The 12,433-nt window shown below is 38.8% G+C and overlaps 1 protein-coding gene across 4 annotated transcripts in view; it reads left to right on the top strand.

Annotated features, from left to right (window-relative positions):
* Positions 1 to 12,433, top strand: part of LOC139444038 (uncharacterized) — a 59,240-nt gene that overhangs the window by 20,327 nt on the left and 26,480 nt on the right. For 3 of the 4 annotated variants that reach the window (XM_071224943.1, XM_071224941.1, XM_071224944.1), the window contains exons 2-8: positions 7,460 to 7,582; positions 7,866 to 8,107; positions 8,477 to 8,593; positions 8,930 to 9,068; positions 9,629 to 9,736; positions 10,522 to 12,009; positions 12,161 to 12,253. In XM_071224943.1, coding sequence (XP_071081044.1) covers positions 7,460 to 7,582; positions 7,866 to 8,107; positions 8,477 to 8,593; positions 8,930 to 9,068; positions 9,629 to 9,736; positions 10,522 to 12,009; positions 12,161 to 12,253 — 2,310 coding nt within the window. Of the gene's footprint in view, positions 1 to 5,596; positions 5,647 to 7,459; positions 7,583 to 7,865; positions 8,108 to 8,476; positions 8,594 to 8,929; positions 9,069 to 9,628; positions 9,737 to 10,521; positions 12,010 to 12,160; positions 12,254 to 12,433 lie in introns of those variants that run through there. The other variant, XM_071224942.1, reaches the window with a different exon arrangement.

Genomic DNA, 12,433 nt, shown 5'->3' with positions numbered 1-12,433 from the left:
CTTCTAGTGAGGTGCCTGTCGCTGCGCCTGTGGCCAGCATTAGGGCTTTGTATTGTATTCTGTCTAGGCGCCTCAAGACAGTATTTGATGCTGAGTGAAAAGCCTCACAACCATAGTCATTTTTTTATCTGATAAGAGCTTTGTAGAGGTCCAGCTGAGTGTCCCTCGATGTGCCCCAAGATGTGCCTGAAATTGCCCGTAATACGTTCAGGTCTTTTTGACATCTGTTTTCCACATATTCTATATGCTTGCGCCAAGTGAGGTGTTGATCAAGGATAACTCCAAGAAATATTGCAGATTTTTCGAATTTGATAGGTTTGCCTTTTATGGAGACACGGGGTATCATAGCATCTTTCCCCCGGCGTTTGAATAGAACTCCAACCGTTTTTTCACTTGAAAGGGTGAATCCCCATTTATTGCACCATTGATCTACTCCGTCCAGGGCTGACTGGAGTTTTTTTCTGATTTGTGAGATATCTCTGTGCTTTACCCATATTGCTCCGTCATCAGCGAACTTAGAAGTTTGGGTAGGAGAGTTGACATGTCAAAAAGATCATTGATCATGATATTAAACAGGGTTGGGCTTATGATGCTGTCTTGTGGCGTGCCATTGTCCAGTGCCATAGGATCCGATCGATTGTTCCCTATTTTAACTGATAGCGACCTGTCTTGCAGGAAGCTGTCTATAAAGTTTGCCATGTTCCCTTCAACTCCATTTTGTGACAGTTTTGAGAGGAGTCCGTCATGCCATACCATATCGAAGGCTTTGCTGAAGTCCAGAAATACTGCGGCTAGGTATTGTCTGTTTAATTGGGCTTTTTTTATTTCATTTTCCAGTCTTAGAATATGATCTAGACACGAGTGTCCCTTCCTGAAGCCACTTTGGTCAGGTTTTATGTGATTGCCAGTTTCAAGATGATGCACGAGCCTTTTTGTAACCATGGCTTCCATGGCTTTGCACATGTTTGAGGTGAGTGAGATCGGTTGATAAGAGTTTGGTAGGGTTTCTTCTTTCCCTTGCTTTAGCAGCGGGATAACCGCAGCATGTTTCCATGCTTTTGGGACTTCTCCTTTGGACCATATCGTGTTATACAACTCAGTGAGTAAGCCTTTGGTTTGATCAGGTAGGTTTTTCAATATCTCGTAGCTGGTTGTGTCAAGACCAGGTGCTGTGCCTTTTCTGTGCTGTATCGCATCATCAAACTCTGTCACAGTAAATGGTATATTGTATACCAGATGCTTGCTTTGCGGCCGTTTTGAGATCTTAGGCATTAGCATTTTTTCCTGTTTGAATTCTTCGCTGCAATTTGTGTTGCTGCTGACAGATGAGAAGTGCTCAGCTAGAATGTTGGCCTTTTCTTTGACTGTATGGGCGTTGGCTAACTTGGGAATTTTTGTGGGTTTCCGCTTACCCCTGATTGCGTGTATTTTGCTCCAGACTGTTATAGCATTTGTTTTCTCATTAAGGGATTTGCAGAAGGTCTGCCATGACTCTTTTTTAGAATCGTCTATGAGTTGTCTTACTTTCGTCCTGGCTGCTCGGACTTGGGCAAAGGCTGATTTATCCCTTTTTGACCTATTTAGCGCTTTCTTTCTCACTCTGCATATGGTTTGCTAGATATATAGAGAACTTTAATTTATGGCGTCTTTTAACCATCACGACAATAATACTGAGTGGTCCTAGTCAGGTTCAGGAGAAGTGTCTCACCTTACCTTCTCCAAGTGTTACCCTGTGATCCTTGAAAAAAAACACGACGGATTAGGTAAAAGCAAGGGATTTTCCGACCAGACACATACCATGAAAAAAGGGCTTCACTTTAAAGAGTATACTTCATTCCAACACATTTGAAATTTTCTTGAGTAGATACAGTGAAAGTGCTCGACTTTAACAGACCAGTTTTCTTTGAGTTATCGTGCGACCTTATTAAGTGTTATATAGGTAGATATAATACTAGTCATGTTGAGAATGTAGAGGAAAAAGGGCTTCACTTTGAACTCATGGTTTTCTTTAAATGCGATAAACTGTGACATTATAAAGTGGTACATAGGTAGATATAACACTAGTCTATAGATGTAAACATATTTGAAGATAGATCTGTGTGTTTAAAGTTGATTTTGACAGCCCGGGCCAAGTCGGACCCAACATTTCTGACAAAGATTGTCTTAAGAAAATACAGTAAAAATGCTTCACTTTGAGCACCTTGTTTTCTTTAAATACAATGTACCGTGACATTATAAAGTGGTATATAGGTAGATATAACACTCATCTATAGATGTAAATACATCTGAAGATACGTCTGTGTGTTTAAAGTTGATTTTGACAGCCCGGGCCAAGTCGGACCCAACACAAGCCAAACACTTCTGATAGAGACTATGTTGAGAATGTAAAGGGAAAAGGGCTTCACTTTGAGCACTTTGTTTTCTTTAAATACGATGTACCGTTACATTATAAAGTAGTATATAGGTAGATATAACACTAATCTATAGATGTAAACACATTTGAAGATACATATGTGTGTTTAAAGTTGATTTTGACCGCCTGGGCCAAGTCGGACCCATTACAAGCAAAACACTTCTGATAGAGACTATGTTGAGAATGTAGAGGGAAAAGGGCTTCACTTTGAGCACTTTGTTTTCTTTAAATACGATGTACCGTTACATTATAAAGTAGTATATAGGTAGATATAACACTAATCTATAGATGTAAACACATTTGAAGATACATATGTGTGTTTAAAGTTGATTTTGACCGCCTGGGCCAAGTCGGACCCATTACAAGCAAAACACTTCTGATAGAGACTATGTTGAGAATGTAGAGGGAAAAGGGCTTCACTTTGAGCACCTTGTTTTCTTTAATTACAGCCATCTGAGACACTATAAAGTGATATATAGGTGGGTATAATACTAATATATAGATGTGAATCCATTTCATGATACATCTGTGAGGTTTAAGATGATTTTGACAGCCCGGGCCAAGTCGGACCCAACACTTCTGACATAGATTTTCTTAAGAAAATACAGTAGAAATGCTTCACTTTGAGCCCCTTGTTTTCTTTAAATACAATGTACCGTGACATTATAAAGTAGTATATAGGTAGATATAATACTAATCTATAGATATAAATTCATTTGAAGATACGTCTGTGTGTTTAAAGTTGATTTTGACAGCCCGGGCCAAGTCGGACCCAACACAAGCCAAACACTTCTGATAGAGAGAATGTAGAGGGAAAAGGGCTTCACTTTTGAGCACCGTGTTTGCTACTGCAATAAGAGACACTAAAGTGTTATATAGGTAGATATGATATTATAATTAGTCTATAGATGTAAAGTATGTGTTGTAATTTTAGAAGCGCTTTGACAGTTATTAACACGTGTCGTGTCGGTCCTATGACATTCGCGAATATCCACTTGCAGAAAACATCCTGTGTTGGTTTAACATGAATTAGTAAAGGTTAATGAGGTATGCCTAACACGTTAATTAATGAAAGAAGAGTAGTCAAAACACTGTCATTTCGAATTCCTGCCCAGGACATCACACCCCTGCACTCTAAGGTCGGTGAGTAACCTTCTCATCAAGGTAAAGACACTGACTTTTCGGTATGAACTCTCGGTATGTAGCTATAATTATCAGTTTATTACATTGCTGAAGATACATTTTGATTCAAACTCAATTAAATGAGCAAAACTATCCGTTTCTGGACATTTGAGATCTGTCTAGATATGCACGTTTCGTTTTATTATTCTGCAATCCATTTTTTTAATATTACCCGCTCGCCCGGCCCGGCCCGACCCGACTTTTAGGCAATCCCCTAAAGGGCATCGAGGATCGATGACCTGTGAGAGTGTGAGATGGTACATAAAAACTGACAGACATACAGACAGACAGAGTATGAGTGAGTGAGAGAGAGACTAAAATGAGAGTGTGTGAGAGAGAGAGAGAGAGAGAGAGAGAGAGAGTGGAATAGACACAATATTGTACAAGCCGACAAAGACCAATGGGTCACTTCTTGTCCTGCAAAATAAACATGCATACAGTCATACTGACATACATGCCAATATACTCAAATGCATACAATGTTACATACATACAATGATTTATATATATGGTGGTGGTGTGGTGTATTTATAGTGGCGTGTCGCCCCAGATAGATCCCAACTGTAGCTAGAAATGAAACGTTGTGTACATTCCTGCATTATTATATGAACCGAGTGGGCGAGACTCCGTTGTGGGATGCAGGTCTCAAGATTGTCGTAAGAGTGGACTAGAGGGCATCGAGGATCGGTGACCTCCGAGAGTGTGAGAGTGTGAATATATATATACGATGGTACATACAGACTGACAGACAGACAAACATACCCAAATGCATACAAACACAGGCACATACATACTGTCATAGCGACTGATTTACGACAACCATTTTCTGAGATACATTTGATTCCAAAGGCTAATTACCCTGTAGCCATGTGCATGTCTCCATAACTTAATTGTCATAATGTATTTTGCGCTAATCCTCGTTGTTAATCCTCGCCACAATTTCATTGTATATTGATTGTCAACCAACCCCCTGATCATGATCTGGAAGGCCCGCTCATCGCTGTGTTTGTGTTGTCAGAGCAGGTATTCCACTCATTGTGCAATTGTTGTTTATTCTTTACATGTTGTGCATAAAGCGTTCCGGGAGAGTGATGTCGATTTTGTCCTTTATTCCCCCAAATGCTAATTCCCCGTCAACTTGTGCGTTGACAATACAAAAACACGCACAAACAGATTGGACCAAACCAAGTAATTTACCTGTCACAGTGACATGCATGTAACTAAAACCTAGCTGAATGCGGCGTTAAACAACATTCACTCAGTCACTATGGTATGAAAAGTGGTGAAAGGATTTACTATTTAGTTATTTTTTGTATTCTTCATTTGTGTGATGTTATGCACATCGTTGTTAATGAAGTATGGAAAATATTCATATTGGATCCATAGTCTTTGTTCATTTTGTAATGCCATTAACATTACAATATGATCATTGGTTCAAATCCCAGATTCACCCTGATTCCAATTCCGGGGATCGTGGGTTTCACATCTCTCGCAAACGACAAACATCCAGTCACAGAGTAAATGGAAATTGAATTCCACACGTGAGTGTCGTAACGTTACTGCAAGAACCTCAAATAAATCTAACCTTCAATCAGTATGGTTGTGAGAGAAGACGTGATAATTATACGATGTTGTGTTAAACAATCATTTGTCTAAAATCCGTATAAATAGTAATAACGCGGTGAATTGTGATAATATAACACTGAGGTGAACCGCCAAACAAACCGTGGTAAATCCCAGTAAGTGTACCCAAGTGAATTATAATAAAAACTGCTGTAACATGCAAACACTTCTTGCGGTAGTTACGCTACCATGTCCTATTCATTCTGACTCAAGATATCTTCAGTTAGGCAAGGCCTGTCACATTATGCAAGTGTACATATAGAATGACAACCAAGTAATTTTTACTCTAGAATTGTTAGAATACAAGTCTGTCCTATAATTATTATTTTACAGAATATTACCTCAGATGAGTTTGTTATAATGATTCTTTAGGGATTGCGCAGCGATGACAAAGCTCAAACTAGTGATGAAGACAGATATTTGTGGAGGTAGGAAAATGCATGTACGGAAAGGACACTTAGAGTGACCCTCATCAAAGTGTGACGGGTTGTGTGCTTGCCATTAAAGACTATCTGTTATGTAAAATAGCAAATTTCGTAGTCGAATATCCTTGTGAATATCGATCTGCCTTGTCACGTATTGAAGGTGAAATGGGGTTTAACGTCGCGTCCAACATTATTCCACTTAGAGTGACGCGCATGCATGTGTGTGTTTGTGTGTAAGACACAACAGACGGACTCCAAACCGACCAGTCCTTGTTTTAGCCCTTTAATGGTGAGCTCCAGTCAGGGCAACAACAAGTAACACTTTTTAACGTCTTTTGATGTGACCCCCGAACCCCCGACCTTCCGTTCCCCGGGCGGACGCTCTACCTGTAGTCCACGGATGAGGTCTTCCTGTTCAATAAATCCACAATACGTACACTAAATGTCTCACAATGGACAATGTTTTGAAAAGACTTGGTCGATAAATACGAAGCTAGACGCGCTCTCTATCCTATTATAAACAGCTCCAGATTTGTGTTTATGCATTCAATTAGCGTGGAATAAGTTACGAGACCCATTTTGTCACAAGCTGAGCTTGCCTCAATAATCATATATTTCGAAAATTAATTTACTATATGCTTCAATATATACTGTAATGTAACTACATATAAGTTTAGGGCGGTCGGGCAGCCTTGTGGTTAAAGCGTTCGCTCGTCATGCCGAAGACCCGGGTTCGATTCCCGACATGGGTACAATGTGTTAAGCCCATTTCTGGTTTCCCCCGCCGTGATATTGCTGGAATATTGCTAAAAGCGGCGTAAAGCCATACTCACTCACTTACTCATGTATGTTTAAGTTTATTGGATGACTCTGTATTGGAGGTACATGTGCATCGCAGCCTTCTCTTGCTTACTGTACAATATTAAACAATAATGTTGGCACGATTTCAAATTTCCTAGACACTGGCACAGCATTGTGTCCATTGGTTGATTGATTGATCAAAGCTGTAATCATCAGAGCCCTGCATAACTTCAAATATATATACATCACTTGGTGCCCGTCACGCGGGATTTCGAACATTCTAAACGGTTGATTGAGCATGTTTGAGCTTGTTTGTTCTTGCTTGAGCTTGTTTGAGCTTGTTCGTTTGTTCAAAGTGGCAATCGTCTAAGACCTGTATTACTTTGGGCGTACGTTTGGTAGGATTTCGTTGTAAACATTTATGAATGAAAAAAGTAGTTCCGCATTCCGATGAGCATTCGCGACTCGTTTTTGCGACCGGGTTCCGTCTTAGCGCAAACGGACATACCTAAAACAATTGTCAACTTGTTCCTTAATGGTTCACATATATTTCTCCATATATAATATGTATTTCAGATGCAATTTAAAACCCATCGGGACATACGACAGTGTACAGTATGATTGAACACATTTAACTGTGTTTTCGGTATATCTTTTGATTCAAGACATATGCAAAATCAAAAATTATTTCTGAGGGATTCTTTGACGAAGAACTTGAAATCAAACGCGCATTCTGATTGGTTTATCGTATTTTCGCACATAACATTCATCGATAGGGGGACGAGTCTTCTTAAGCTTGTAGGTTACGGAAAGGGGCGAGTGGTGACGAATGGACGCGTGAAAACAACAACTGTGGCGTTGTCGTCGGCAGCGGCAGAGCGCAAGGTTTAGCAATCACAATAAGTAGGCCCTCTTACAGGGGTCTCTAGCTCTTTTTACCCTCAGCAAGATTGCCATGCAACTCAGATGTAACTATTGCAACAATGGAACTATTTTTACTTGTGGCCTGTTCCAGTGCATGGGCAGTGTAATGAAGCTCTTGGACTTGAAAGTGGCATCGTAGAGGATAGCCAAATAACAGCCTCATCTTCTCCGTATGTAAACCACCCGCCGTCTACAGCAAGACTTCGTGGTCAATGTAAGGATAAGTACTTTGTCAATCTTCACAATTACATGTATTATGTTATAGTATAATCTGAATGATACCCTCGAGACTGGTTTATATGATTTTTCAATCATGTAATTTGTATTAATATACATAAATGTAATTAAATATGCATGCATTTCACATATAAACAGTTGATTTTTGTGTGTCTACCTTTTCATTTCGCTATGAGAACGATTTCGAAAGTCCTGCATGTACCTATGCTTAACACGAAGTCTGAAAGTAAAACCTTTAATTTCACGTTTTGACTTGTCAGATGGATGGGTTCCTCGGTCCACAAAAGATTACTTGAAAATTGACTTCCTGGACTACAGGAAGATAACTGGACTCTCTGTACAGGGAGCCGTCTACAGCGCGATAAAAGCGTTGTCGCTTTTCTACAGCTTGGATGGACTTGTATGGGAAACATACAAAGATAACCATGGCAACCAATATATTGACGTTTCATCCGAATCCTGGTTCGATGTTGTCAGAACAGAACTGGATTCGCCAGTTAAAGTACGTAGTTGAACTGGACACAACCCCATTTACACAATACATGTATATAGACATACAGAGTGGGGGGGGGTATTTACTGCTGGGTATGAAGGATTGTGCATACATTAAGAAAAAATGCTGTTAAATGTTAATCATGTGTAAAATGTCACTGAACACATTTATTAAAAATCAATATCTGCTTGAAGAAATATACGAAGATATATAGCACATGTGCGAAACAGTGTTTTACTAAGAACTGAAAGATGATTTCATAGTTTGTTTAACTGATGGCATCCTGGCATCTACTCATTTGCATTAATAGATTAAATGGTATAATATAATACATTGTTTATAACCGAGAAGTTATCATTGTTCGTTATGCGTGTTTAGGCGAGATATGTTGCCATCAGCTCGAGATCCGCCTACTCTGGTGTGCGCCTTGAGGTTTATGGATGCAACACCTCTGTTGACCAGGGAGACCCTACAGTGATAAACAGCGATATAAGGGTACGCTATTACTTCCCGAGTATATGACACAGTTGAATTTAAAAATTCCCTATCACATTTTTAGTTGGTAAAGAAAATATATTCATGAATTTTATGGTATCATTGAGCACATTTTAGATCGAAAATCACGAATTAATCGAATTCTTAACACTGCAACATTCAGTTATCCGTATGTAACTGATCTTATATGAATATATATTTCTTTGTCTACTTATAGTCATGATAATGGTAATAGGATGCAGCGTTATAAGTGAGCGATCATAGCCCTTATGCAACAATATTTACTGATCCAAATAGAAAAGACTTGATGGGACTTATCTGTATGTTTGTTTTCAGGGCAACACTATATGGACAACAAGTGGGAGTCCATACGTTCTCAATGTCCAGGTCACTGTTCGCCCTTCTACTCATCTACAAATTCAGCCTGGTGTCATGGTTATTTTCAATGCAACCGATGCTGGTATCCTCATTCGTGGTATGATATTTTGGTTTCATGATCGGTACTGCGCAAGAAACAAACCTTTGATGGAGTGATAACTTATTTGACTTCATCGTCGTTAAAACTACTTTAAATACAGCAGAAACTAAAACTTGATCTGTAATTAAAAATTGGAATCGTCATGATCAGGGAATACGGAAAAAATATTCATACGAACAACATAACTTTGCATAATTATATTTACTGCTATTTTAAAGAACAGTAATATCTCGAACCTTACACACGGACACTCAGGTAGTTTGTTGACAGGCAGTCATGATATAATACCAAGTTCTTTTCATTTCATCAAAAGGAAACATTAAACCTACACATAACATGTTTGGAATATCAATCCAACATTCTGATTTCTTTTTTCTTAGTTTAACTTATCAACCAGTTTGTGTGCAGTGATCAAAATTCTACCAAACGCGAGTATTCTATCTTATTTATGTTTACATGATGATGTACATGATCATTAATTGGACAATTGATGCTATTCATATGATACGCCATTAATTGCGTAGAAAAACTTATCAGCAGGTATATTTTCATTCAAGGTTCACTGACTGCGGCTGGGATTCTAGGCCTGCCCATATCGTTCTGGTCCAGTGACGTTCCTACTGCAGCACAAACTCTTTGGCAAGGTCTTAGAACAGAACAAACAGGTACAAGGATACTGTATGCTACCAATTTTGATGGTTGTAAAAAAATCGTGTAGCAGCAAGTACTCACACACACAGAATACAAACACACACACACACACACACACACACACACACACACACACACACACACACACACACACACACACACACACACACACACACACACAAACGTACATTTGTTACTGTATTTAAAAAAGTAAACGTGTTAGGTGTAGATAATATCCAGTATCCAAGAAACTATCAAGTTATTCCCTCTTTACAAACATCTTCTGTGGAGAGCAATACTTATTAAATGTAATCACTCCAAACTTTTCGAATTGCACTTGCAAGATTCAGATGTGGTTCATCGAGACGGAAAGATATATGGGAGTCGTGAGAGAACACAGACTTTATCAGTTTTATGATTTAAACACTATAGAAAGTGCATACCATTGCTTACTACTTTGTCCGTTGTATGTTAAACTCAGAAAAACAGTTCACTGATAAATATAATATCCGTTATCCTTGTTAACAGAAATTTGTTTCGTTAATGTCAATTAAGAATGTAGTAATAACGAAAAAACTGTCAATGTACATATGGCATGCTATGAAGCTAAGAAGTTCTAAATATGTTACCTTATAACTGTATATACACCTATGACTATATAACATGTACTATAGGCCTATGCCCTCTCAGTAAACACGTATCGATATTGATGAGAAGATAAGTATGTTTTGATAGCTTATATGACTAAACTTTGAATATCGAAAATATATTTTTTTTATGTTTTCTTTATTTCTTCCAGGTGTATTTTCCTGCGACTTTTGCACAATAAGACATGCCAAAGTGGGTGTAATGGGGCCCCCCGACTCCATGTCTCTCAACAACACAAAAGTTTACTTAAACTCAAATGGCATGATTTTAACAAATGGAGGTTCTGGAACAAAATCATTTCACCGGCTTCAAATATCACAAAGTTTGAATAGTGGTTTAATCGTATCTAGTGATTGGGTATCTCGAAGTGGACTTTTCTTTGAGGGGTGTACTTTTCAACAAAATGGCAAAAATGCATTGTCGCTATCAAGCCCGTGTGACGTTGAGTTGGTTCGATGTAACGTTAGATCCAATGGAGATTCAGGAATAGCATCCGGAGATGATGGTTTTAGGTTGACCGTCATCGAGAGTAACATTACGGGGAATTCCCAGTTTGGCTTGAAACTGTCACACTCTGGCTATGTGAACATAGAATCATCTCATGTTGACAACAACAGAGTAGGAGTATCGAGAAGTAATGCTGGCATAACTTTACTCCAAAATTCAAAATTCAGATTCAATTCAAATGATGGAATTAACATTAATCAAAGGTTAAATGGAATCCTCAATATCTCTTCATGTATTTTTGAACGCAACATGCATGGCCTTCTTGTGAATGCCTACTTGAACGGAGTCAATAGTCTTGTGAGAATTACGGACTGTGAATTCACAAAGAATACCTACGCAGGTGTATATGTAAAGTCTGATACGTACAGGCACACTTTTAACATATCGCTCACTTACAACAAATTTCAAGGTGATGTAACCAATAGCAAAGCCTATGCAATATATGTCTCTCTTGAAGATTTACTCCGAAGCAGGTTTGCTTCTGTAAATATCATAGGCAACAACATGACACATTTTGGAGGTTCCAGCGATATAATTGCGTATGAAGGTAATTCATATTCGAACTATGCAAAGATAGCTATCAACGTCTCTGAAAATAGTTTTCAAGATTCCTTTGGGAGCTACGCATTGTACCTATATGCTGATGGAGCTGCCATTGCACACAATGTATTTAGAAATAGTTCACGTGTAGGTTCTTTGAAACTGACGGGATCAAACAGCAGAATATACAGAAATGTATTTGAAACTCCAAACTCAACATATGACCTAATTACATACGCGCTTTATGATGATCAAACTGTCGTTGATGCCAGTCGAAACTACTGGGGTATCACAGACAAAAGGGGAATCCGTTCACGGATATACGATGTGTATTATAACATCAGCAGAGCTGAGATAAAGATTGACCCATACTTCACATCCAAGTCGATGGAGACGACTTCAAGTGGGACGACAATCTTCACCGACGACGATCCCTCTGACGTTGGAGGCGTGCTGCAGGGTGACGTTCTTCTTCATCCAGATCAGAGTCTGGTGGTGAAGAGAACTATTGTAGTACCTGAAGGAAACACGCTGACCATCATGCCAAATGTCACTCTTACATTCCATGGAGCCCAAGGTGTCATCGTTAAAGGTAAATATATATGCCATGTTGACAATCAGCAGTAACTGTCAGGTCAGTGTGTAATGTTTAATGCTGTAATACAGAAGATAACTTATGAAGGAGAGCGTGTTTACACAAAGGAACGAAATTGCATATCAGTTAAGAAAATCTGTCTTCACAGGTTCACTGAAAATTAATGGATCATCAACTGGACTTGTGATTTTACAAAATGGCACCAAAAGCAGATGGGGAGGTGTGATGCTCACGAGTAGCAGTAAGTAAATGTACATTGATACAAACAATGGTCACTCTTTCAGTTCTGTGTTTTCGCATGTCAATCATAAATAAACCCAATAATTATAAAACATGATTACCCTTACTGTTCTGGATTAGTTTCTGAAAGCACTGTAACCTAATAAATGAACCATTACAATCTTGAGTATCCTTCTTTGTA

The sequence above is a fragment of the Haliotis cracherodii genome, unplaced genomic scaffold (genome assembly GCF_022045235.1).
Source record: "Haliotis cracherodii isolate W230 unplaced genomic scaffold, xgHalCrac1.p SCAF_5, whole genome shotgun sequence".
NCBI lineage: Eukaryota > Metazoa > Mollusca > Gastropoda > Lepetellida > Haliotidae > Haliotis > Haliotis cracherodii.
The sequence above is the reverse complement of the archived record's forward strand: the minus strand, read 5'-3'. Positions and strand labels throughout refer to the sequence as shown.